The 26,424-nt window shown below is 44.9% G+C and overlaps 1 protein-coding gene across 1 annotated transcript in view; it reads right to left on the bottom strand.

Annotated features, from left to right (window-relative positions):
- Nucleotides 1-5,552: 5,552 nt before the first annotated feature.
- The window catches only part of LOC137323645 (adenylate cyclase type 10-like), a 129,614-nt gene continuing 108,742 nt past the window's right edge, over nucleotides 5,553-26,424 (bottom strand). The window contains exons 17-19 of the mRNA XM_067987376.1: nucleotides 25,941-26,152; nucleotides 7,297-7,449; nucleotides 5,553-6,742 (exon numbers count right to left, since the gene is read on the bottom strand). Of these exons, the coding sequence (XP_067843477.1) occupies nucleotides 6,408-6,742; nucleotides 7,297-7,449; nucleotides 25,941-26,152 (700 nt within the window). The 3' untranslated portion in view covers nucleotides 5,553-6,407. The remainder of the gene's footprint in view (nucleotides 6,743-7,296; nucleotides 7,450-25,940; nucleotides 26,153-26,424) is intronic.

Here is a 26,424-nt window from a genome sequence, read left to right as displayed (position 1 = left end):
CCAGACTTTTTCATTCTCTACCATCTTCAGGCCTGTGTGTGTGTGTTGCAGTAGCTCCTTGAGGCACAAATAGCAGTCGAAGCTGCAGTTCTGCACTCATTGGGCTCATTTTTGAAATGGTGGCGGGTTGGCAGCGGGGGAGATGAAGGGTCGCGTGGCAAACCCGAATAAACGTGATTGCATCGTAATTGATGGTGATTAACATGCTCTCCGGGTTTCGCGCCCGGCAGCCAGCCTGATTGACAGGCTGGCTGCCGTCAGGAGCTGCAACGCGAGGTGGGGGGAGAGAAAGAGAGAGAGCGAGACGTCATCCGGCGCTGGAACGGAAGATCGGGAGGGGAGGGGGAAGAGAGGAAGATTGGGGTGGGAGGGGGAGAGTGGAAGATCAGGGGGGAGAGCCGAAGATCGGGGGGGAGAGGGGAAGATCGGGGGGGAGGGGAAGATCGGGGGGGAGGGGAAGATCGGGGGGGAGAGGGGAAGATCGGAGGGGTGAAGAGGGGAGATCGGGGGGACATCGGGGGGGCGGTGAAGAGGGGAAGATCGGAGAGGGAGACATCAGACATCGGAGCAGGGTGGACAGGTAGGTTGATTTTGAGTTTTAACTTCGTTTTAACTGGTGAAACCAGGTGTGAATCAGACGCCATGGAAAAGCCACCCAGGAAGTTAAAAATCGTTCCAACTACCTAGTATGTCACAAGTAAAGTGCCTTAAGTACCTCAATGAGGTACATTTGACTCTTTAACTATTAACTAGCAATTAAAGCCGGCGGGACCTCCGGATTCGGGATGCCCGTGCGCACATAGGTGCGTCCGTGGGGAACTCGGAAGTCGGCGGGTTGGAGCTGGCTTCCGAATCCGAACGGGATTTCCCGGATTTTCGGAGCCCCCCACACCCAATGAACCCGCAATTTTCCGGGAAAATCGAGCCCATTCTGACAGGAACAAGGTTATCTGGTTTGGGTTAGAGGTGCATCCCAGCCTAGGATGCAGCTTGCTGCTCCTTCAGGGCCCCAGGCCTCACTTTACAGCTTCCTCCTGGCCGCAGCTCAGGCTCTCAGTTTCTGTCTCAACTGTTCATATAGCAGCAGTTTTTGGATGCAGCAGTGCAGGTCAAGGCCACGGTTCTGCATCCGGTATGACAGCGATAGGAAAACCATCCAGTCCAAGGTGGAAGTGCATTCCAGTTTAGTTCTACTAATTGCAAGAGTCAACCATCTCTGAGTTCAGTGATGAGGAACCAAAGGATGAGGAATCTCCTGACAAGGAGGAATCACTTGCAGCCATTGAATAGTACCCACCTGGGGAAGGAAGTGCATAATATGCAATTGAGCAGCAGGAGGACTTGTTTCCTTACTAGAACCTGCGCTGAGTTACTTCAAATGTCCAGAAGGATCTGCACTGGCAGATAAGGGGTCACAGCAGACATACAAGCCAGATGGTGGCCTTTTGGCCACTGTGTTCCCAACATTCCAGAACACTGAGAAGGAGGATATGCATCTACTAGAATAGTTTGTGAAGAATGTCCATACCAGATTGGTTTGGGAATGCCCATGAGCACACTGACATAGTTCACTTGCATAATTCTGAGAATTTCTATTCAATCCTTTCAGCACACTGGCGTGATACTAGCAAATCTCCAAAACTCTAATCTGGAATGTAAACATTCAGGGTCCCTTAAGGCTTGCTGAAGGCCTGAGTATGAAGGTACATTGGACATAGGTACCATAGAAAAATTGCTCCTCCAAAAGCTGAGTAGCCAATTTCCTTAGGTCTGAAAAACAGAATTCAGTAATCACATTTTAATTTCTTTCCTCATATAGATGTGTATTCTACATAAAGATATGAGAGCATAGGAACATATGATCATAGGAGTAGGCCATTTAGCCCCTCGAGCTTTTTCCGCCATTCAATGAGATCATGGCTGATCTGTGACCTAACTCCATATACCCGCTGTAGCGCCATATCCCTTAATACCTTTGGTTAACACAAATCTATCAATCTCAGAATTAAATTTAACAATTGAGCTAGCATCAACTGCTGTTTGCTGAAGAGAGTTCCAAACTTCTATTACACTTTGCGTTCAGAAGTGTTCCCTAACTTCATTATGGTTTGAATATCACTGTTTATCTTTCCCACACATATTTGAAAGGAATGACAAAGTTAATGGCAGCCAATATACTGCTATATACAGTAGAACCTCAATAAGTTGACCACTTAAGTAACTGGTGAAAAGTAGTCGATTTAGCAATTTAGCAAGATGCTCAAGTTTGTCTGTACAGCCCACTTATGTGCGAGATCAGCTGTAGGAGCTGCTGCAGCATGTTAGGAAGATCAGCTGATCTCAGTAAAGAAATGTATTTTTTAAAAACTAGAAAGATTTCTATTGTAGAGTATGATTGTATTTGAACTATATTTCAGTATCTGGGGTAGTAAACAAAGTCTAATTCATGTGTCATTGGTTTCAACTTTCATTTATTACAATTGAGATTCACACTACAACTATAGATAATCCTGCCAGAGCACTACAGCTGATATATCTGATCCCGGTTTGAAGGTAGAAGATAAGAAACTAATATTTTCAAAAACTAGAAAGATTTTGAACCGCAGTAGAAATCATTCCAATTTTTGAAAATATGGCGCGCAGGCAGCAGGCATGGAGACTTGTGACATCTCTCCGACCCCCTGCCCTTGCATGGCCTTGGGACTTCCAAGGTTACCAAGGAGGGGTGGAGCACTTGTACCTAGAGCAGGCAGAAACATTGGAATCCAATGCTAATGAGATGGGAGTGATGTTTGAATGCCTTTTGGCTCAATTTCTTGGTCTCTGCTTGATGAAGGGCCAAATGTAGGCACACCCACTGATAGGAATATAGGAACATAGGAACAGGAGTAGGCCATTTAGCTCCTCGAGCCTGTTCCACCATTCAATGATCTGTGACCTAACTCCAAATACCCGCCTTAGCCTTATATCCCTTAATACACTGGGTTAACAAAACTCCAAATACCTTCCGTAGCCTTACATCCCGTAATACATTGGGTTAACAAAAATCAATCAATCTCAAAATTAATAATTGAGCTAGCATCAACTGCCATTTGCGGAAGTGTTCTCCAAACTTGTGTCACCCTTTGCGTGTAGTCCTTGTGCCTGTTCAGATTGGAGGATCCAAGCAGGCCCTGGGTGCAAATTTTGTGGCCTCCCAGAAAGCAAAGGTTCTTTCTTTCCTAGGGCTGGCAGGAAGACTGCTGCTTTTGCACAGCAGCCAGGGGACCCTGAAGCTGACAGCCAGGCTACAGTTACATCTGATCGCCCACTTTTATTGAGGTTCAATTTAAAATATTACATAGAATTACATAGAATGTATAGCACAGAAATAGGTCATTCGGCCCAGTCAGGTCCAAGCCGGTGTTTATGCTTCACATGAGCCTCCTCCCACCGTTCTTCAGCTAATCCCATCAACATATCTTTCTATTCCTTTCTCCTGCATTTGTTTATCTAGCTTCCCCTTAAATGCATCTATGCTAGTTGCCTCAACTACTCCTTGTGGTAGCGGGTTCCACATTCTAACCACTCTCTGCGTAAAGAAGTTTCTCCTGAATTCCCTATTGGATTTATTAGTGACTAGTTTTGATACACTCGTGGGACAGCTTCCCATTGAATGAGTGCCTGTTTCGAGTTTTTATGTTGCTTGTCTACGTTGCAATATCCAGCTTCACCACAGCCAAGTTGGGCCGGCTGTTAGTGAATCACAGGTACTTAAGGTAGGGAGGAGGAGTTGATCTGTGATTGGGAAAACAGACGTTACCGCCAGGTTCACTTGGCATGGAATCCACCATAACAGAGAGACGCGCCTGAGCTAGTGTCGTTTGGTTAGCGGCCTTGCTTGCCGATTACCCATGATCACCATCTGATGGTTGCGCTTTATTACTAACTATCACACATCAGACAACGTAGCATAACATAACTGAATTAACATGTAACGTATTTACAGAGAGTCCGATTAGCAGCTCTTTAGTTGACCCATCAACGATGTCATTTCAGTGTCTGTACTAGCGGCTCTTGTTTCGGGGACCCCCCGCGGGGTTGCTTCTATTCTGGTTTGCATACCCACTGAACTGGGGATTGATTGGTGCATCGGCTCTCCTCTCGGAACGCCTTCCTTGAGGTTCTGTGGAGCTCTCTTCGACATCACTGGCTGAGAACTACCTTCGCGGTCCCCTGATCTTCAGATTCGACTGACAGTCTGTTCCAGTACAGTCTTCCACGATTTGGTTTACAGCTGGGCACTTGTAGATCTTGACTTGTTGCCATCCTCTATCTAGGTCAACTTGATGGAGGTACGTGATGCTAGAACTGCAGGAGTCAGTCTAGCGGTGCAGCTTTTGTATTTTACGCCTTGGTTAGCTGCCACCAAACGGCGGGGAGGATTTTTGCCCGGTACCAATCCCAACCGGCCGTGAGCGAACTCACATATTTTTGTTTTAGAGGGTGCCCCTCCTGAGGGAGTGTGATCTCCGTCAGATCACCCTTTGTGCATTCTTTGAGCAGTCGAAACAGCCACATATCGTATGGAGGCTGGCGGGAACACGACTCACTGTGACCGAGAAGACACAAGACAATCACAGTTACAGTAAGACTTCACCAAATGAGTGCTAGTTTGGTCACGATTTAACAGCAGAGCTGCATGACTACAGCTACCATCCTACTGTAACCGGACTTACTAAAACAAACACCCATTGAGGGCAAGTCGTTACCCCCAACTTTTGGTTCCACACCAGGCATCTGCCTGGGCTCTTGCCTGAACAGGTCAAGAGAGAAATCGCTTACCTCCGCGGATCTACGCAGATCACCCTTCAAGCAAGTTCTTTGAGCAGCCCATTCAGCCAATGATGTTATGTTATTTCCAGCGGGACCACGTGGAGACACGGCTCGCTGTGACCGAGAAATTACAAGACTATCACAGCTACAGCAAACAGACGGCAAAACTCCGAGACCACCTACTAAGGCCTCAGAGAGTCATAGTTACTCTTATATTTATGGCCCTTAGTTCTGGTCTCCCCCGCAAATGGAAACATCTTCTCTACGTCTACCCTATCAAACCCTTTCATAATCTTAAAGAGCTCGATCACCCCTCAGTCTTCTCTTTTCTGGAGAAAACAGCCCCAGTCTGTTCAATCTTTCCTGATAGGTATAACCTCCCAGTGCTGGTATCATCCTAGTAAATCTTTTTTGCACTTTCTCTAGTGCTTGTTTATCTGATTAGATGGTTTAAACAAAAGTGTGAATTGGGACGAAAATAAATAAGCAATTTCCTGAATAGTGGAGTGGCCAAGTTATTTGGACAAAATTGGTAAACTTAGCACTGGTTTTGAATTGAGACTTTAAAAACATGATTGATTTAGTGGGATGCCTGCGCTAGAGAGTTGAACAACTTGCGAGGTTCTACTACATTTGTGTTGTACGTATCATTCATTGAATTGCACAAACCACTTCAGATTGTAATAGAGAAAACAACAGTTCTAAATTTTCTGATTAATAATATTTTATTTATCGTAATAGGTTTCTAGTTGCTGAAGTAAAAAATATTTATTCTTCTCATGTTTTCAAAATCTTTTTTGTCACATTTGCAGTTTACATGTATTGTGGACTGTTCAGCACAGTGGATGTTCATTCTCCTGGGTGGAACTGTAACTAATCCACTGGACTGCTCAGTCCAACTTAGTATCCTTATCTCATTGGGGTCCCGATGACAACATTTTCACAGGGAAAGTCTCCTGCTTACAGTTCATTGCAAAATCACAATTATTCTTACACAAAAATGTTTCATGAATATCAATTTTCGTTGAAAGATTATGCGTTGCTCTATTGTGATATTCAGAGAGGTCATGGGACATACATCGATGTTCAGCAATGTATTCACCACTCATTTTTATTGATGAAATGCTTCCATATAAATAATGCATTGTAGTAACTCATTGCCATATCCTGCATGACAATATGAATATAAACTTTCAGTCAGTCCTGGTCTGAGTATGATGTCTGACTTTCCTTTCATAGACCACATAATTAATCAGAAAATGAAGCATTGGTACATTTTTGAAGCACCAGTGAAAAAGAATTACTGCATTAAAATTGTGTCATAAAATATGAACCAGCCTAAATATCCAACAAAAGACATTTAAAACCACTTCCTGCTTGACATACAAATTTCTGCCAGGTAGAAAATCATCCCCAAGTAATCATGCACATTATTGTACCTTTTGGGGATTAAGTGCAGACTTAAACAATTTGTTACATTTTTACGATGCAGAAGATGAACTTTATAATATATTTCTGGCCTGGAATACACATGCACACACACAGACAGGTGTGTTTCAGACACTATAAAAGAGCTTTACGCATAGAAATTATCAACTACAAATCTCCAAGAGTTTACCTCTCTCATCGTTATCCTCTTCGGGTTGATGCTCGTCAGACTCTTGACCGTGGACACAGAAACACTGCAGTAGATGGGTTTCCTCATTTTCATCCATCAGTGAACTAAAGTCTTCATCACTCCTTGATGCACACTCAAAAGTACGCGATTTTAACAATGATATAAATGATTGATTCAATTTTAGTTCAGCGCCTTCCGGTAAGATGTATCGAAGCATTTTAGTGGTGAAAGTGTGTCCAATGATGGACGCACACTTAACAACCATTTGCTCTGTTGGGTTCATTCGGTCAAGTTGTGCTAAGGCTATACCTGTGTGGACAGATTTATACTTTATTTTTAAGAAAATATGATAATGTACATTGTAGTATAATGGCTCATTCATAAATAATAGACAACATAATAAGTGTAGTAGGGCTGGCAGTTTTAGTACTGATGTAGGACATAATTAAATTTACAAGTGCTATGTATTTGCAAAAAAGTCCAGATTGTCTCGATACTTAAACATAAGAACAAGCCACTTTTCCACCCTCTATGTTGCGGAATGAAAGGAGAGGGGGGCCTAAAAAGAGAACAAAAATGTTCAATGTAGCTATATCTCTTGTGACAGAAAATTTGATCAACCAAATCAGAATTCTCAATGAAGACAAGCAATTTTTTTTAGTGAAAGTGTTCTTACGTATTCTTAATGTGTACTATGTTCATCAGCAATGGAAATATTGTTGCACTTTATTATACTAGAACAGATTACTGTTTAATTTATTTGGTACTAATCTAAGAGCAGGTAATGTTCATTTTCTCCTCTATTTTTATACCAACTACCATGAAAATGGCAGTGTTAAGCTAGCTATTAATTTCAGACTCACCTTTAAGTGTAAGTGGAATGGTAATTTCTTGTAGGTTTACTGTTTCTCCAATAGTGCATATAAACTGCTGATTGTCATATTTAGCATTTCGGTCCAGTGCTATCACCTTTCGGCATTTTTGCATTTCAATTCCGCCAACATTTAATAATTTGCCTTTAAAAGTGGGAGAAACAAATTCTGAATGAAATATTTATAAAATTGACCTGTTAAAATACCTTCAAAATGCTGGAAAATTAGAATGCGACTGATGTAGACTTTGCGGGGCTGATTTTCCTCCCCCCACCTCCACCTTTCTCCCACTGCTAAGCTATCCAACAGGAGTATAGCTGAACTTAAATAGATTTCCAAGTTCAGCTCAATTGCATGTTGTGGGCAATGTTGGGTGGGATTTCTGTCTGGGATTTGGGGCTCGATGTTACCAGGCCTGCGGGTTTCCGGCGGGTTGGGTTTCGGGAGCGTGGTCAACACGCTCGGTGAAATTAGTGGGTTGTCCGCGCGATCGTAGCAGGCAACACACTAATAGGAATCAATTACCTGCTCCTCCGGGGTCCGCGCTGCTGGTCTGCGCGTCGGGCGGGCTGTGCATGCGCAGTACGATCTGTCAGCTGGAGGCGCTCTATTTAAAGGGGCAGTCCTCCACTGACAGATGCTGCAACCAATGGAACAAATTACAGCATGGAGCAGCCCAGGGGGAAGGCTGCTCCCAGTTTAATGATGCCTCACCCCAGGTATCATCAGATGGGGTGAGGAGGAGGGCGAAGACAGAGATCTTCCACCCGGCGGGCGGGAGGAAGCGGCCAGCCTCTGCCACCAAGAAGGCCTGGCTCGAGGTGGCAGAGGGGGTCACCTGCGTAACCAACATATCGCCCACCTGCATACAGTGCAGGAGGCGCTGCAATGACCTCAGTAGGTCAGCCACAGTGAGAACACGAAGTCTTTCCCCTACACTCCATCTGCCACAACACTGCCCCAACCCCACATCTCCTTCGGCACCGCCAACACTACTCTGTCACATCACCCCTCATACCCACTCAAATCCCATCCTCATCTTACCTCCACCTACTCACCTCGCCAGTACTCATCCTGCCACTAACACGCGACCCAATCCTCATACGATCTCATGGCTCTATCCCATACTCACCCTCTCGTGCATCTCCCTCACGGCCAGCCTCACTCAACCTGCCACCACCTGTGCTGCAGCCACAGGGCATGCATCACATATGTGCAGTAGGCAGCGTAAGGCAAATGTTTCGTGAGCATGAAGGGGGTGCACAAGGGTGTCGGAGGGTTTGCCATGGGTGTTACCTATATTGAATTTCAGAGCAACAAACAGCACACATTATATTGGCACCACCACTGCCATGTCTCCGCGAATCCTGTCTGTTGTGTCCAATAATGCCCACTCCTGGGTATCACTATGAGGACCCACCACTGATGCCACCCATCGTGTTACTGCAGAGTAGGTGCAGGTGTATTTGCAGGGCTCTTCCGCGCAGATGACTGAGAGACATCGGTGGTGTAGCCGGCTGCACCCTGGAAGGATGCGGAGGAGAAGTTGTGGAGGGCAGTGGTGACTTTGACAGCGACAAGTAAGCAGTTGGTGCTGGGGCCAGCCAGGAGCAGCTCGGCATGAAAGAGCCTGCAGATCTCCACGACTACATGTCGAGCGAATCTGCGCCTCCGTGTGCACTGCTGCTCGGAGAGGTCCGGGGAGCTGCGCCTCGGTCTGTGGACCCTGTGGCGAGGGTAGTGCCCTCTGCGATGCGTCTCTCTCTGTGGTAGCCCTCCCTCCTGCTGTGCAGGTGGGCGTGCAACAACACCGTATTGGGGGGCTCCACGTCTCTGCGGCGGACGGCGTGGACTGCGAGGCTGCTGGGGCTGGTCATGCTGTTCGTCCTCCGAGGGTGTCCACGCACCACCCATCTGGCAGGTGTTGGTCTGAGGGGTTGTGCAGGGTAGGTGGGTGGTTCCTCGGACTGGGGCTGCGGTTTCGTGTCGGTCTGTCCTCTGGCTTGGCGGGGGTTGGTGGGGGGCAGGGGTTGCCCTATGTGACGCGGTGGCCTCCTGCGTGGGTGAGGGCTCTCCCCCATGGAGTGCACCTTGGCACCTGCCACAGGCTGCAACACGCCTGGTTGGAGAGAGACTGTTTCCCCCAGTGTGTGAAACACTCTGCGATGCAGGTGAAATCCCACACTTCCTCTTTTGACAGCTGATTCAGCTCATTAACTGACCTCAACAAGCAAGGTAAGTACTCTCAAGTGGAACCCCTCTGGCTTTAATTGCCTGCGGGATTCCCACCAGCGGGGGCCACGCACGCAGCCCCGCACGTCATCGGGGAACCCGGAAGTGGTCGGGATCGCGGCGCGATCCGGTCACGTGACTGCATATCGGGATTTTCGGGGCCCCCCCGCTGGAAACCTGCAGGAAACCCGACCCTAAAATCGAGCCCTTGGTGTTTGTCCAATAGTCTTAGGTCTGTAGCAGCTTAAAAAGGAAATAGCATATTGGAGTGTTGGGAGCAGAAAGAGCTTCTGCAACAAGATATCTGGCAGCAGCATGAAAAGGAAAAGCACACCCAATTTTAAAGATGAGGCAATCAAACAATTGTAACAAATGCAACAAAGAGAAATATGCTGTTTCCAGAGGTTGAGTACCCAAAACAGTGGGGCACAGAGCTTGGCATAAGGTGGCTGATGTAGCTGGATGTGACCTGCATTGTTCAGAGGATGTGACAGCAGTGTTGTAAAATGTTCAGAAATCTCACTAGGAGTGGCAATGTAGGAAACTGCACAGTCATCTCGTACTGAAGCCCATGAATGCCCATTAGGCTGCACTTTGCATTCTCCAGCAAGCAGGTACATCAATTTCCTCAAGGACAATAAAGAACAACAGGAAGAGACCTAGGATTTTATCAAATAGCAGGATTCCCAAAAGCCTGGGTTGTCAGTGATGGCACACCATAGCGCTGCCTACTCTTGCACACAGGACTGTTCTGTACATTAACCGAAAAGGCTTGCCCTCTATCAATGTTCAGCTTGTGTGTGACCACCTGCACAGGATACTGCAAGGGAGTACCTTCACCACATGGGCTGCAGTAGTTCAAGAAGAAGGTTCACCACCACCATTTCAAGGACAACTAGGGATGGGCAATAAATGCTGGCCTTGCCAGCGATGCCCATATCCCAAGAATGAATTTTTAAAAACCTGCATTTATATAGTAAATATAGTAAAACGTCCCAAGACGTTTCACAGGAGTGTCATCAGACAAAAATTGATACCGAGCCAAAGAAGGAGACATTAGGACAGGGAAGATGTAGGTTTTAAGGAGGTTCATAAAGGCAGAGAGAGAGGTGCAGAGATGAAGAAGTTTAGGGAGGGAATTCCAGAGCTTAGGGCCTAGACAGCTAGAGGCACAGCCATCACTGGTGGGGTGATGGAGGATGCACAGGAGGCCAGAATTGGAGGTAACTCAGTGTTCCCAGAGGGTTGTAGGGCTGAAGGAGGTTACAGATATAGGGAGGGGTGAGGCTCTGGAGGGATTTTAAGTCGAGGATGAGAATTTTAAAATCAAGGAGTTGGTGGACCAGGAGCCAGTGTAGGTCAGTGAGAATATGAGTAATGGGTGAACAGGATTTAGTGTGAGTTAAGACACAGGCAGCAGAATTTTGGATGAGCTTAAGTTTATGGAGGGTGAAAGATGGGAAGCTGGCCAGGAGAGCACTGGAAGTACATTCCGCTGGGATCCAAAGCTCAGCACCTGAACTTGCACTTGGGCCTAATTATAATAAAGAAGGTGCCATGTGGATGCACTTGGGGAAGGTGCAGCATTGGCTATAGTCATGGAGAGAGAAGGAAGTCTGGGTACATTCTTGATTCTTAAAAGCAACAATATCATTAAAGGAGAAAGCACAGTTAAAGCCCTATGGAAGAGCCAGAATTATTTTATTTTAGGTAGGTAATGGGGCAAGATTACTATCTAGACACCTTGTGATGAAGAATGGTATGTACACAAACATATTAGATTAATGTATATGTGCCAGAAACTGAGAATTGGTGGTCTTAACATTCATTTATTTATTATTCATTCTTGGGATGTGGGCATTGCTGCCAATGCCAGCATTTATTGCTCATCCCTAATCATCTTCAAAAAGCGGTGTTGGGCCTTTTTGAACCGCTGGTAAGGTTGGATACAACTGAGTGAGTTGCTTTGCCAATTCAGAGGGCAGTTAAGAGCAACCACATTGGTGTAGGACTGGAGTCACATATAGGCTAGACCAGATAAGGACAAGATGTTACCTTCCCTAAAACTACCTGGGTTTTTACGACAATCCAACAGTTATTTTTGTTAATCATAAAATCATAGAAAGTTACGGCACAGAAGGAGGCCATTCGGCCCACCGCATCCATGCTGGTTGAAAAAGAACTATCCAGCTTAATCCCATTTTCCAGCACTTGGTCCGTAGCCCTGTAGGTTACGGCACTTCAAGTGCACATCCAAGTACTTTTTAAATGAGTTGAGGGTTTCAGCCTCCACCACCCTTTCAGGCAGTGAGTTCCAGACCCCCACCACCCTCTGGGTGAAAAAATTTCTCCTCAGCTCCCCTCTAATCCTTTTACCACTTACTTTAAATCTATGCTCCCGGTCACTGACCCCTCTGCTAAAGGAAATAGGTCCCTATCCACTCTATCTAGTCCCGTCATAATTTTATATAACTCAATTAAATCTCCCCTCAGCCTCCTCAATGATTTGGATGAGGGAACCAAATGTAATATTTCCAAGTTTGCTGACGACACAAAACTAGGTGAGATCGTGAATTGTGAGGAGGATGCAAAGAGGCTTCAAGGCGATTTAGACAAGTTGAGTGAGTGGGCAAATACATGGCAGAGGCAATATAATGTGGATAAATGTGAACTTATCCACTTTGGAAGGAAAAACAGAAAGGCAGAGTATTATTTAAATGATGATAGATTGGGGAATGTTGATGTACAAAGGGACCTGGGTGTCCTTGTACACCAGTCACTGAAAGCAAATATGCAGGTGCAGCACGCAGTTAGGAAGGCAAATGGTATGTTGGCCTTCGTTGCAAGAGGATTTGAGTATAAGAGCAAGGATGTCTTACTGCAGTTACACAGGGCCTTGGAGAGACCACACCTGGAGTATTGTGTGCAGTTTTGGTCTCCTTACCTAAGAAAGGATATACTTGCCATAGAGGGAGTGCAGCGAAGGTTCACCAGACTGATTCCTGGGATGGCAGGACTGTCATATGAGGAGAGATTGGGTCGACTCGGCCTGTATTCACTCGAGTTTAGAAGAATGAGAGGGGAATCTCATTGAAACGTATAAAATTCTGACAGGGCTAGACACAATTGATGCAGGGAGGATGTTTCCCCTAGCTGGGGGGTCCAGAACGAGGGGTCACAGTCTCAGGATACGGGGTAGGACATTTAGGACTGAGATGAGGAGAAATTTCTTCACTCAGAGGGTGGTGAACCTGTGAAATTCTCTACTACAGGAGGCTGTGGAGGCCAAGTCAATGAATATATTTAAGATGGAGCTAGATAGATTTCTAGACACAAAAGGCATCATGGGGTATGGGGAGAGAGCAGGAATATGATATTGAGATAGAGGATCAGCCGTGATCATATTGAAAGGTGGAGCAGGCTCGAAAGGCCTACTCCTGCTCCTATTTTCTATGTTTCCTTTGTTCCAAAGAAAACAACCTGAGCCTATCCAATCTTTTCTCATAGCTAAAATTCTCCAGTCCTGGCAACATCCTCGTAAATCTCCTCTGTACACTCTCTAGTGCAATCACATCTTTCCTGTAATGTGGTGACCAGAACTGTACATGGTACTCAAGCTGAAGCCTAACCAATGTTTTATACAGTTCTAGCATATCCCCCCTGCTCTTATATTCTATGCCTTGGCTGGTATAGGGAAGTATTGCGCATGCCTTTTTAACCACCTTATCTCCCTGTCCTGCTACCTTCAGGGATCTATGGGCATGTACTCCAAGGTCCCTTTGTTCCTCTATACCTCTCAGTATCCTCCCATTTATTGTGTACTCCCTTGCCCTGTTTGCCCTCCTCAAATGCATTACATCACACTTCTCTGGTTTGAATTCTATTTGCCACTTTCCTGCCCACCTGACCAGTCCATTGATATCTTCTTGCAGTCTACAGCTTTCATCCTATCAACGACACGGCCAATTTTTGTATCATCTGTAAACTTTTTGATCATGTCCCCCTCATTCAAGTCAAAATCATTAATATATACCACAAAAAGCAAGGGACCTAGTACTGAGCCTTGCGCAACCCCTCTGACTGTTTGGAGGTCTATAGTACACTCCCAGCAGTATGACTGCTCCTTTTTTGTTCTTTAGCTCAACCCATATAGTCTCATTTGATGATCCTTCTAATATGTCAACCCTCCTCACAGCCGTAATAGTTTTTTTAACTCCCTCTCTATCTCGTCTGAAAACCCTGTAACCCAGAATGTTGAGCTGCCATTCCTGCCCCTGTTTAAGCCATTTCAGTACTAGCTAAGATATCATACTTCCACATGTCTATCTGTGCCTTAGCTCATCTGCCTTATTCCAGTTTTTACCTAATATCAGCTTTTTATTTCCAGATTTTTTTTAAAAGTAAATTCAAATTCTCAAACTGGCATGGTGGGATTTGAATTTATGGGGCTCTATTTTAGCACCCGCTACCGGGTGCGTTCCTGGCAGGGGGGGCTCCGAAAATTGGAGAATCCCGGCTCGATACCGGAGCCCGCCCCGAACCCGCGCAGTTCCGGGTTCCCCGTTGACGCGCCGGCATGCGCGCGCAGCCCCCGCTGGTGGGAATCCCGCAGGCAATTAAAGCCAGCGGGATGCCACTTGACAGTATTTATTTAGGTATTTCAGGTCATTAACTAACCTGATTAAGGGATTATGTGGGATTTTAGAACAAAGTGGGACTGTTTCCCACACTGGGGGAAACACTCCCAGTTCAAATGGACGTGTTGCAGCTGTCAGCCTGTGGCAGCTGCAAAGGTCCATTTGACAGGTGGGGGGGGGGGGGAAGAGACCCTCACCCATTGCAGGAGGCCACTCTGTCACTTGGGACAAAGTTTGGCCTCCACCACCCTCCTCCTGACAGTCAAGGTCACCCACCTGCACACTTACCCCGGGGACCGGGGACAGGGGACATGCGCCTACCTTGCGGACTCCCTCAGATGTACATCTTGCGGATGGGGGCCGCCGTAGCTGCAGTCATGACCTCCTCGGAGGGCGAACAGCATCACCAGCCTCGCCGGCCAAGCCGTCCAGCTCTGACACGTGGAGCTTCACAACAGAGTGCTGTGACACATCCACCTGCACAGCAGGAGGGAGGGCTACCGCAGAGAGAGATGCGTCGCAGAGGGCACTACCCTCGCCACAGGGTCCACAGACCGAGGCTCAGCCTCCTGGACCTCTCTGAGCAGCAGTGCACACGGAGGCTCAGAGTCACTCGACATGTAGTCGTGTACATCTGCAGCCTCTTTCATGCCGAGCTGCTCCTGGCTGGCCCGAGCACCATCTTCTTACCTGTCGCTGTCAAAGTCACCACTGCCCTCAACAACTTCTCCTCCGCATCCTTCCAAGGTGCCACCGGGGACATTGCCGACGTCTCTCAGTCATCTGCACAAAAGAGCCCTGCAAATACACCTACACCCACTCTGCAGTGACACAATGGGTAGCATCAGGTGTGGGTCTTCACTGTGATCCTCAGGAAAGGGCATTATTGCACAAACCAGACAAGATTCGCAAAGACGTGGCAGTAGTGGTGCCAATATAATATGTGATGTGAGTTGCTCAGAAATTCAATTTAAGTAACAACCATGACAAACCCTCAAACACCCTTGTGCATCCCCTTCATGCTCACGACACGTTTGCCTTACGCTGCCTACTGCACATATGTGATACATGCCCTGTGGCTGCAGCACAGGTAGTGGCAGGTTGAGTGAGGCTGACTGTGAAAGAGATGCATGAGAGGGTGAGTACGAGATAGAGCCATGAGATTGTATGAGGATTGGGTTGAGTGGTAGTGGCGGGATGAGTACTGGCGAGGTGAGTAAGTGCAGGTAAGATGAGGATGAGGTTTGAGTGGGTATGAGGGGTGATGTGACAGAGTTGTGTTGGCAGTGCTGAAGGAGATGTGGGGTGGGGGCAGTGATGTGGCAGACGGAGTGTAGGGGAAAGACTACGTGTACTCACTTTGGCTGACCTACTGAGGTCATTGGAGCGCCTCCTGCACTGTATGCAGGTGGGCGATATGTTGGTTGCGCTGGTGACCTCCTCTGCCACCTCGAGCCAGGCCTTCCTGGTGGCAGAGGCAGGCCGCTTCCTCCCGCACGCCGGGAGGAGGATCTCTGTCCTCCCCCTCCTCCTCACCCCATGTATTGATACCTGGAGTGAGGCATCATAGAACTGGGAGCAGCCTTCCCCCTGGGCTGCTCCATGCTGTAATTTTTGCTATTTGTTGCAGCATCTGTCAGTGGAGGACTGCCCCTTTAAATAGAGCGCCTCCAGCTGACAGATCTTGCTGCGCATGCGCAGCCCGCCCGACGCGCAGATCAGCAGTGGGGAACCCGGAGGAGCAGGTAAGTGCATCCAATTAGTGGATTAGATGCTACAATTGCGCGGGAAACTGACTAATTTCACCGGGCGCGGGATAGCCCCCCCGCCGAGAACCCGCAGCCCTGCTAACATCGGGCCCAAGCTCTCTGGATTAATAGTCCAAGCCTCTGGATTACCATTCCGATAACATAATCACAACACTGCAGTACCAGTGTTATTTAAATATTCTGACGAAAGCTCATTGACCTGAAATGTTAATTGTGTATCTCTCGCCACAGATGCTGCCTGACCAGCAGAGTATTTCCAGCATTTTCTGTTTTTATTTCAGATTTCCAGCATCTGCAATATTTTACTTTTATTTTATTTAAAGGTTTCTTCCCCAAGTGAATGAGTTTGTGCTGTTGTGATATGGCTGCGGTGGTAGCGGCACCCCAAGCAGCAGAACGGGCACCCCTGCAGTCTGTCTTGGAAGGAAGTGATAAAAGGGGGTATTGTGGTGCCAAGCAGAAGGTGGAAGAACAAGGAAAACAAGTGTGGGTATGAAAAATGATGATATGGAGTGCTGGTTTGTCTGTGAGACTCTTATTTTTATTAAAGTTGGCATGAAGTAGGTGTATAGACAGGGAGAGGGGCAAATTCCTACTCTGTGGTAGGGAAACAGTTGCTCGTGGCTCAGAAGAGGCCCAGGCAAATGACATCAGCAGCTGTCAAGGGTTTTCTCCCCTCGTCTGCCTCCAAATATGCCATATCACAAAAAGGGTGGGGGGAGGGAGAAGCTGGCACAGTATTGAACATGGCCTCCATCATCTAAGTATAAAATATTAACCACATGCTGCAACAAGTCCTGAAACAGCAAAATTTGTTATTCAATAAGTCAAAATAAAGAAAATACGAGCCTCTCCCTTAAGATAGAAAGTACGCAAACAGCAACTAAGAAATCAGTATGCCATGGTTTTATGGGACAAGTTTGCTTCTGATCTGTATCAGTAGCCATTAGAGGAAATCTGGGTGCAAATCTCTCTGACATTCATTAGCATTCAATTTACATTGCTGCATCATCTTCAGGCGCAGACAGCAGAATAGTCAGAGAGAAAGTTTGAATGCAGTGCTATTCAGGAGCAGAATGGAGCAAAGGATTAGCACCCATTTTTCCTCTGCATTGCACCTGTTTTTCAGGCACTATTTTGGAGCAGGGCAGAGGAAAATCTGCCATGTAAAGTTCTCCCCATTGGTCAAAAATGCATGTCATCGTCTACAATGAATGGATTTAAATTGGCAGAGGAAGACTGGGAGTGATGGCAGACTGGGAGTGATGGCAGACTCATCACTTTTAATATCTGGACAATGCAGCAAAGCAATTAGAAACGTTAATTAAAATGCTTGAATATGAGGGGAGCTTTTCTGCTTTACGTGCTCCCAGCACAAATGGAGAATGCATATCAGGAAATTGCGCAACCCAATCCAGTGATTTTTCCATCCACTTGATCAGAAGATTACGGGCTAGGTATGTGCAATTAACTGCTATGCATTCCCAATTTGAGCCAGGAGTGCTGAAGTAGAAAATATCCTCTTATATATCCAGAACAGTAGAGTACTTGGCCCAGATTTTTCACTCCAGCGGATTCTCAGTGCACAGTCTGCGGGTTAGGGGTTCTGCCCGCCCCATTATTCTGCTCCTGACACCTGCCCATTTTCCCGGGTCAGACTATTTAACATGATGTTGGTGAGGTCCCAGTGGGATTCCCTCCTGCGTCAGGAAACCTGCGAGGAGTTAAAAATGACCATGACAGGCCTTGGACACCTACATTCCCTGTCACTTTCCAGCATGACTCCAATAGAAAATTTGGCCCAAGTCTCCGGAGGTCATGCTAAGGCTTTGTGGAACACTCAATAGTCATACATATGCACTAATGCAATCATTACGAATATAGCAAAGCATGGTTTAAATCCAGAAAGTGACTTAACCTATGGTCACATTATGCTGTACAACTTTACTAAGTACCTTAAACATCTTGGTGGAAAGATTTTTCATATATTTTATATGGCAAGAAGCCTCTTGTGAAAAATCATTCGGGTAGAAATTCAATAGCACCTTGCCCAGTTTTTGGGTGTTAAATGGGCATTAAACATACCAATTTTGTGGTGAGATATCCCATGCCGGAGTGCGCACAAAATGCGGCGGCCACCATATTGGTTAAGGTGCTTCTTAGGGATCCTTGGTAGCCAACTGAAATGAATGCTAAGCTTATTAAGTAATAGGGGTCCTGCACTTGTATTAGGACCCTTTTGGGAAATTGGTCCTGGGAGTGTTTAATTCGATCATTCTTAAGCCTGCCCACCAAAATATGGGGGAACGGGTTAATCAAACTGCCATGAAATGTGCTAATGTAATACTGCTATTGATTTGTTATTACATTGTAGTAATGTTAGATTTTAACCTTTGTTTGTTAGGTAGGGCAGTATGATTCTTAAATTGTAATATCTTAAAATAGTTACAAGTGTACAGGAATTCTGAGGTGGTGACCACTGAGTTTTTGAACTAAGACGGACCTTTACAGCACCGGCAGGTCTGTGTAGCTTGTCATAAATGGACATTTTGATAAGGAACTTGTTGCTGAGAAAGGTATAAAAAGTGGCAGACTGTAATGAGGGTTTGGACGGTTCGATCAACCTGAATACTGAGCTCAGAACTGTCGCGCGTTCGAGTCCCCAACCATCAGGTGTGGTTGCAAGTACTACGGAGTAGAAATTGGTCCTTACAGGAGTAAAACTGGCGCAAAATTGGCAATTTTGGGGCTCAACGCCCTACGGACGCTTGACAAACGTCCAACCCGAAATTTTTCTAGGTGTCCAGGACGGTCACTTAAAACGGGTGGTAGGCTCCTTTCATATGCTAATGAGGGGCTTAACATCTGTTTAAGGACCCTTTCCGGAAATTGGATTGCCCTGAGGAGAGCAGGCCTTGGCCTTGGCCCTGCTCCGCTCAGGTTTCCTAGATGCGGCTTAGCCAGCAGCCGCCACTGAAAAGGTAGCTAAAAAAAAACTGATTACATTTAATCTGGAGCCTGGAGGGGCACTCCTTCTCCTCCTGGCTCCATAATAGTCCTGCAGGCCACTGCCAGCCACAATCAGCCTCCCACTCCCACTGTCCTCCCCCGCCTCTTGGGACTTAACAACGTAAGAAATAGGAGCAGGAGTAGGCCATAAGGCTCTTTGAGCCTGCTCCGCCATTATTAAGGAAGTGGTAATAGGGCACTTAGAAAATCATAATATGATTAGGCAGAGTCAACATGGTTTTATGAAAGGAAAATCACGTTTGACAAATTTATTAAGAGTTTTTTGAGGATGTAACTAGCAGGGTAGATAAAGGGGAACCAGCGGATGTAGTATATTTGGAATTTCAAAAGGCATTCGAAAGGTGCCACATAAAAGGTTGTTACACAAAGTAAGGGCTCATGGGGTTGGGGGTAATATAGTAGCATGGATAGAGGATTGGTTAAAGGACAGAAAACAGAGAGTAGGGATAAATGGGTCATTCTCAGGTTGGCAGGCTGTAACTAGTGGGGTGCTGCAAGGATCGGTGCTTGGTCCTCAGCTATTTACAATCTATATAAATGACTTAGATGAAGGGACCGCGTGTAAGAGACATTATGGGTTGAATTGAGAAATAGGAAAGGATCGAAGACGATAGTGGGAATTGTGTATAGGACCCCTGGCAGCAGCTCTGAAGTGCTAGATTGTATAAATGCAGAGATTAGACAAGCGTGTAAGAAAGGCATAGTGGTCTTAATGGGGGACTTTAACCTTCACATAGATTGGGAAAAGCAGACTAGCAACTGTCAGAAAGGTAGTGAATTTCTTGTGTGTGTCCAGGATAGTTTTCTACAGCAGTATGTCCTGGAGGCAACAAGGGGGCAAGCCATACTAGATTTAGTAATGAGTAATGAACCAGATTTAGTTAACGGCTTAACTGTACACGAACATATATCCAATAGCGATCATAACATGATCGAGTTCAATGTGGTGTTTGAAAGGGAAAAAAGTGAGTCAGCTGCTAAGATTCTAGACTTGGGTAAGGCTGACTTCAATGGGATAAGACAGAGACTGTCCACAGTAAACTGGGCAAATCTGTTAATGGGTAAAACGACTGATGATCAGTGGGAAATGTTTAAAGATACATTTAACGTGATACAGAATCGTTTCATACCCCTGAGGGGCACGAAATCTACTTGCCAAAAAAAACAGCCATGGACAACTAAAGGGGTAAGGGACAGTATAAGGCATAAGGAAAGGGCATACAAAAAGGCAAAAAATGGCACAGATCCTGGGGAATGGGAAAGATACAAAGATCAACAAAGGATCACAAAACAGATAGTAAGAGCTACAAAAAGAGAGTATGAAAAGAAACTTGCAAGGGATATCAAAATCAATACGAAGAACTTTTATAGTTACATTAGGAAAAAGAGGGTGGTCAGGAGCAGTGTTAGCCCCCTTAAAAACTGAAAGTGGGGATATTGTCATTGACAATGGGGAAATGGCAGACATTTTGAACGATTACTTTGCGTCAGTATTTACAGTAGAAAAAGAGGATAGCATGCCGGAAATCCCAAGAAAACTAATATTGAATCGGGGACAGAGACTCGATAAAATTAACATAAGTAAAGCAACAGTAATGAAGAAAATAATAGCACTAAAGTTTGACAAATCCCCAGGACCAGATGGTTTCCATCCCAGGGTTTAAAGGAAGTAGGTGAGCACATTGCAGATGCCCTAACTATAATCTTTCAAAGTTCTCTAGATTCAGGAACTCTCCCTCTAGATTGGAAAATTGCACATGTCACTCTGTTTTTTAAGAAAGGCGAGAGAGGGAAACCAGGGAATTATAGACCAGTTAGCCTAACATCTGTTGTGGGGAAAATGCTGGGGTCTATAATTAAGGATAGGGTGACTGAACACCTCGAGAATTTTCAGTTAATCAGAGAGAGCCAGCATGGATTTGTGAAAGGTAGGTCGTGCCTGACAAACCTGATTGAATTTTTTGAAGAGGTGACTAAAGTAGTGGATAGGGGAATGTCAATGGATGTTATTTACATGGACTTCCAGAAGGCATTTGATAAGGTCCACATAAGAGACTGTTAGCTAAGATGGAAGCCCATGGAATCGAGGGAAAAGTACGGACTTGGTTAGGAGGTTGGCTGAGCGAAAGGCGACAGAGAGTAGGGATAATGGGTAGGTACTCACATTGGCAGGATGTGACTAGTGGAGTCCCGCAGGGATCTGTCTTGGGGCCTCAATTATTCACAATATTTATTAACGACTTAGATGAAGGCATAGAAAGTCTCATATCTGAGTTTGCCGATGACACAAAGATTGGTGGTATTGTAAGCAGTGTTGATGAAAACATAAAATTACAAAGCGATATTGATAGATTAGGTGAATGGGCAAAACTGTGGCAAATGGAATTCAATGTAGACAAATGTGAGGTCATCCACTTTGGATCAAAAAAGGACAGAACAGGGTACTTTCTAAATGGTAAAAAGTTAAAAACAGTGGATGTCCAAAGGGACTTAGGGGTTCAGGTACATAGATCATTGAAGTGTCATGAACAGGTGCAGAAAATAATCAAGAAGGCTAATGGAATGCTGGTCTTTATATCTAGAGGACGAGAGTACAAGGGGGCAGAAGTTATGCCGCAGCTATACAAAACCCTGGAGTACTGTGAGCAGTTCTGGGCACCGCACCTTCGGAAGGACATATTGGCCTTGGAGGGAGTGCAGCATAAGTTTACTAGAATGATACCTGGACTTCAAGGGTTAAGTTACGAGGAGAGATTACACAAATTGGGGTTGTATTCTCTGGAGTTTCGAAGGTTAAGAGGTGATCTGATCGAAGTTTATAAGATATTAAGGAGAACAGATAGGGTGGATAGAGAGAAACTATTTCCGCTGGTTGCGGATTCTAGAAGTAGGGGACACAGTCTAAAAATTAGAGCCAGACCTTTCAGGAGCGAGATTAGAAAACACTTCTACACACAAAGGGTGGTAGAAGTTTGGAACTCTCTTCCGCAAATGGCAATTGATACTAGCTCAATTGCTAAATTTAAATCTGAGATTGATAGCTTTTTAGCAATCAAAGGTATTAAGGGATATGGGCCAAAGGCAGGTATATGGAGTTAGATCACAGATCAGCCATGATCTGTGATCTAACTGATCATTACAAAATTATGAGGGGCACAGATAGGATGGATACTAAGGAGCTTTTTCCCTTCGTTGAGGGTTCTATAACAAGGGGACATAGATTCAAGGTAAAAGGCGGGAGGTTTAGAGGGGATTTGAGAAAGAACTTTTTCACCCAGAGGGTGGTTGGAGTCTGGAACTCACTGCCTGAAAGGGTTGTGGAGGCAGGAACCCTCACAACATTCAAGAAGCATTTGGATGAGCACTTGAAATGCCATAGCATACAAGGCTACGGACCAAATGCTGGAATATGGGATTAGAGTAGACAGGGCTGATGGCCGGCGCGGACACGATGGGCCGAAGGGCCTCTATCCATGCTGTATAACTCTATGACTCTATCTTATCAAATGGCGGAGCAGGCACGAGGGGCTGAATAGCCTACTCCTGTTCCTATGTTGCTAATGTATCCAAGTTTGCTGACGATACAAAGATAGATGGGAAAGTAAACTGTGAGGAGGACACAAAAAGCCTGCAAAGGGATATAGACAGATTAAGTGAGTGGGCAAGAAGGTGGCAGATGGAGTATAATGTGGGGAAATGTGAGGTTATTCACTTTGGTAAGAAGGATTGAAAAATAGAATATTTTTTAAATGGTGAGAAACTATTAAATGTTGGTGTTCACAGAGATGTGGGTGTCCTGGTACACGAAACACAAAAAGTTAGTTTGCAGTTACAGCAGGCAATTAGGAAAGCAAATGGCATGTTGGCTTTTATTGCAAGGGGGTTGGAGTACAAAAGTAAGGAAGTCTTACTACAGTTGTACAGGGCTTTAGTGAGACCTCACCTGGAGTACTGCATACAGTTTTGGTCTCTTTAACTAAGGAAGGATATACTTGCCTTGGAGGTGGTTCACTAGATTAATTTCTGGGATGAGAGGGTTGTCCTATGAGGAGAGGATAAGTGGAATGGGCCTATTCTCTCTGGAGTTTAGAAGAATGAGAGGTGATCTCATTGAAATATATAAGATCATTAGGGGACTTGACAGGGTAGATGCTGAGAGATTGTTTCCTCTGACTAGAGTCTCTAGAACTAGAGGGCATAGTTGCAGGATGAGGGGTTTTGGCCATTCAAGACTGAGATGAGGAGGAATTTCTTCACGCAGAGGGTTGTGAATCTTTGGAATTCTCTACATCAGAGGGCTGTTGATGCTGAGTCATTGAATATATTCAAGGCTGAGATGGATAGATTTTTGGACTCTAGGGGAATCAAGGGATATGGGGAATCGGGCCGGAAAATGGAGTTGAGGTCGAAGATCAGCCACGATCTATTGAGTGGCGGAGCAGGCTCGAGGGGCCGTATGACCTACTCCTGCTCCTATTTCTTATGTTCTTATTCAATAAGGTCATGGCTTATATTTGACCTCAACTTCACTTTCCCACCTGATCCCCATATCCCTTGATTCCCTTGGAGTCCAAAAATCTATATTCTCAGTCTTGAACATACTCATCGACTGAGCATCCACAGCCCTCTGGGGTAGTGAATTCCAAATATTCACGACCCTCTGAGGGAAGAAATTCCTCCTCATCTCAGTCTTAAATGTCCGACACCTTATCTTGAGATTATGTCCCCTAGTTCTAGACTCTCCAACCAGAGGAAACATCCTCTCAGCATCTACCCTGTCAAGACCTCTTAGAATATTATATGTTTCAATGAGATCGCCTCTCATTCTTCGAAACTCCAGAGAATTTAGGCCCATTCTACTCAACTTATCTGAGGGCCGCCACTGGCAACGCAGGCCGCCTGAAATTGAAGTCTTCCTTCGGGCAATCTGCCTGTGGAGGCACAACAGCTCATCCTGAATCTGTAGATGAGGACCGAAGACCAATTTCTAGAGATCCTCATAAGGATAGGGTTAATTCTTTATATTAACTTTTAGCATTTGCCTGTTAAGTAAGTTTCTGTTAGAATGGCTGGAAATGTCGATTCCAGTTTCATTTCCAGTGAAATGAAAAGCAAAGACAGGGACATGTAGATGCTAAGAGTTCAGCAGAGGCAAAAACAGACTTTCTTTGTTAGATGGCCGCATTAACCTCCATAGGTTTTGCAGCTGCGAGATAATTGACAGGTTAATGGTGCCAGCCATTCAAGAATTTGTAGCTAGGTTGGCCAACTCCTCTAAGAACACTGTTGAAGAATATAGTCAAGTTTTTTTTTATTCGTTCATGGGATGTGGACGTCGCTGGCAAGGCCGGCATTTATTGCCCATCCCTAATTGCCCTTGAGAAGGTGGTGGTGAGCTGCCTTCTTGAACCGCTGCAGTCCGTGATTACTTAAGTATTGAACCTCTGTAACTGTCTCCAGTTGAATAATTTGAGTGACATCTCAGTCAACGTGAAGCCATGATAAAGTGTGGGGAGTAATTTCTGTTAAAACTGGAGTTATGGCAGGTAATTGGATGAAGTGATGTGGAAACATGCAGATTCTCATGTAGGCAGGATGAAAGAAAGATTTAAATGATGGGTAATTGGAATAGATACTTCAGCATTCGTCAAGGCCAGATCAGCTGTTCCCCTCAAACTCAAGAACAATAACATGTGAATTCTCCAGTAATTCGTATTATCGTAAGTGTGCTCTTAAGTATATGTGTAATTATTACTAATAATGGTTATTATTGTATGCTTAATTCCTATAAAATTAATTCCAATAAATTCCTTTGAATCCTATTATCTTGAGGAATTACTTATAAGTAAGAACATCCATTCCCTAACACTCGGTCCTCCGTCTTCAGACGCGTGCTGCCTCCGCAGCATCAAGTCTGGACCAGAAAATGGGCCCAGTCGAAAATTTACCCCTATATTTTAAGTGTATGCCTAAGTACTATTGCATGTACTGTATGTTTAATCACATATATTGTGTAAATAAAATATTGCCTAGGAAATTATTTAATACAATATTATTCTACTCGGGAAAGATATGTTTACAACATGTTGTTTGCAATTTGTGTGATTTTCTTCACTCCACCTCCACCAGAAAAGGTTGATAAGGCCTCCAAAGAACAGCATGTCTAATAATACAGCACTCCCTCAGTACTGCAGTGGAGTGTCAGCCTAGTTTATGTATTCAACTCCTGGAGCAAGCTTGAACCCTCAATTCTTCTAACTCAGAGGCCAGTGTGACCAATTGAGCCAAACTAACACTTTTTCACTCTGATCCTGTTGTAGCAGAGGAGAGACTATTTAAGAAAAAATGTAGAAAAAAATAAATGATGGAAGACAAATAAGAAAAAAAACACAAATTAAAGTGAAAAAGAAACAAAAAAGAACAAAATAAAAGGGAAACTAAACACATGTTGCACACATTGGTGCAATGCCCTTTGTTACACTATAATCTTCTCCAGGAGAATCCGTGGTCTTTTCTGGGGCTCAGGAATCTCCCAGTATCGGCCTCACTCCAGCATAAATGTAATTATTGCCTCTGTATTACTGAGGGAAAGAAGTTTTGAAATAAACATTTTTGTTTTTAAATATCATCTAATGGCAGATAGGGGATTATCCAGTTTCCTCTTCATTACTAAAGGATTTTTAAAAAATTATTATAACATTTTCTTTTTTTATATATACTGGTGGAAGGCAGTATCCAAGTCCTGGAAGATATTTGGGATTCTCACAGTAAAGTCTGGGTGAAGCAGCTAGAAGATCTCATGGCAAAAGAATTTCCACATGCATTGAAGATCAAGTTCCATTTTAACTACTGGGAACAAATATCATATTCAAGAACTTCCTAAGCAATATCTTCGCTGTGCGAAGATACTTTACAGGGAAGTAAACCTGTCTTTTGTTCAGTTGAATATAACAAAATAAATATGTACCCTGAGACTTGCTTTTCTTTCTTGTTGTCTTTCTTTGCATATTTGATTCGAAGGGCTGAATTAACTTTTTTCTGTTGAAAGAAAGTACAGCATCACTTTCATCTTCATCCTCCTCGCCCAGTGCTTCCAGAAGTATGAGATTGCTAAAATAGAGGCTTCTAAGTATTTCTTCACAATAGTATGGCACGCCATAGCTTCGTTCTGTTAATAACCTGCCAAAGAAAACAAAGTGTATGATAACAAACTGTTACTGTTTTATTGATGCATCAAATATGTTGAAAAGAAAATTAATAATGCATATGTATAACAACAACACTAACTTGATTTTACAGTTCCATTCACAACCCCTCACATAATGAAGCACTCCACATCCGCATGCAGCAAGACCTGGACAACATCCAGGCTTGGGCTCATAAGTGGCAAGTAACATTCACGCCAGACAAGTGCCAGGCAATGACCATCTCCAACAAGAGAGAGTCTAACC

Source organism: Heptranchias perlo, chromosome 7, assembly GCF_035084215.1.
Source record: "Heptranchias perlo isolate sHepPer1 chromosome 7, sHepPer1.hap1, whole genome shotgun sequence".
In the NCBI taxonomy this organism is placed as follows: domain Eukaryota; kingdom Metazoa; phylum Chordata; class Chondrichthyes; order Hexanchiformes; family Hexanchidae; genus Heptranchias; species Heptranchias perlo.
The sequence above is the reverse complement of the archived record's forward strand: the minus strand, read 5'-3'. Positions and strand labels throughout refer to the sequence as shown.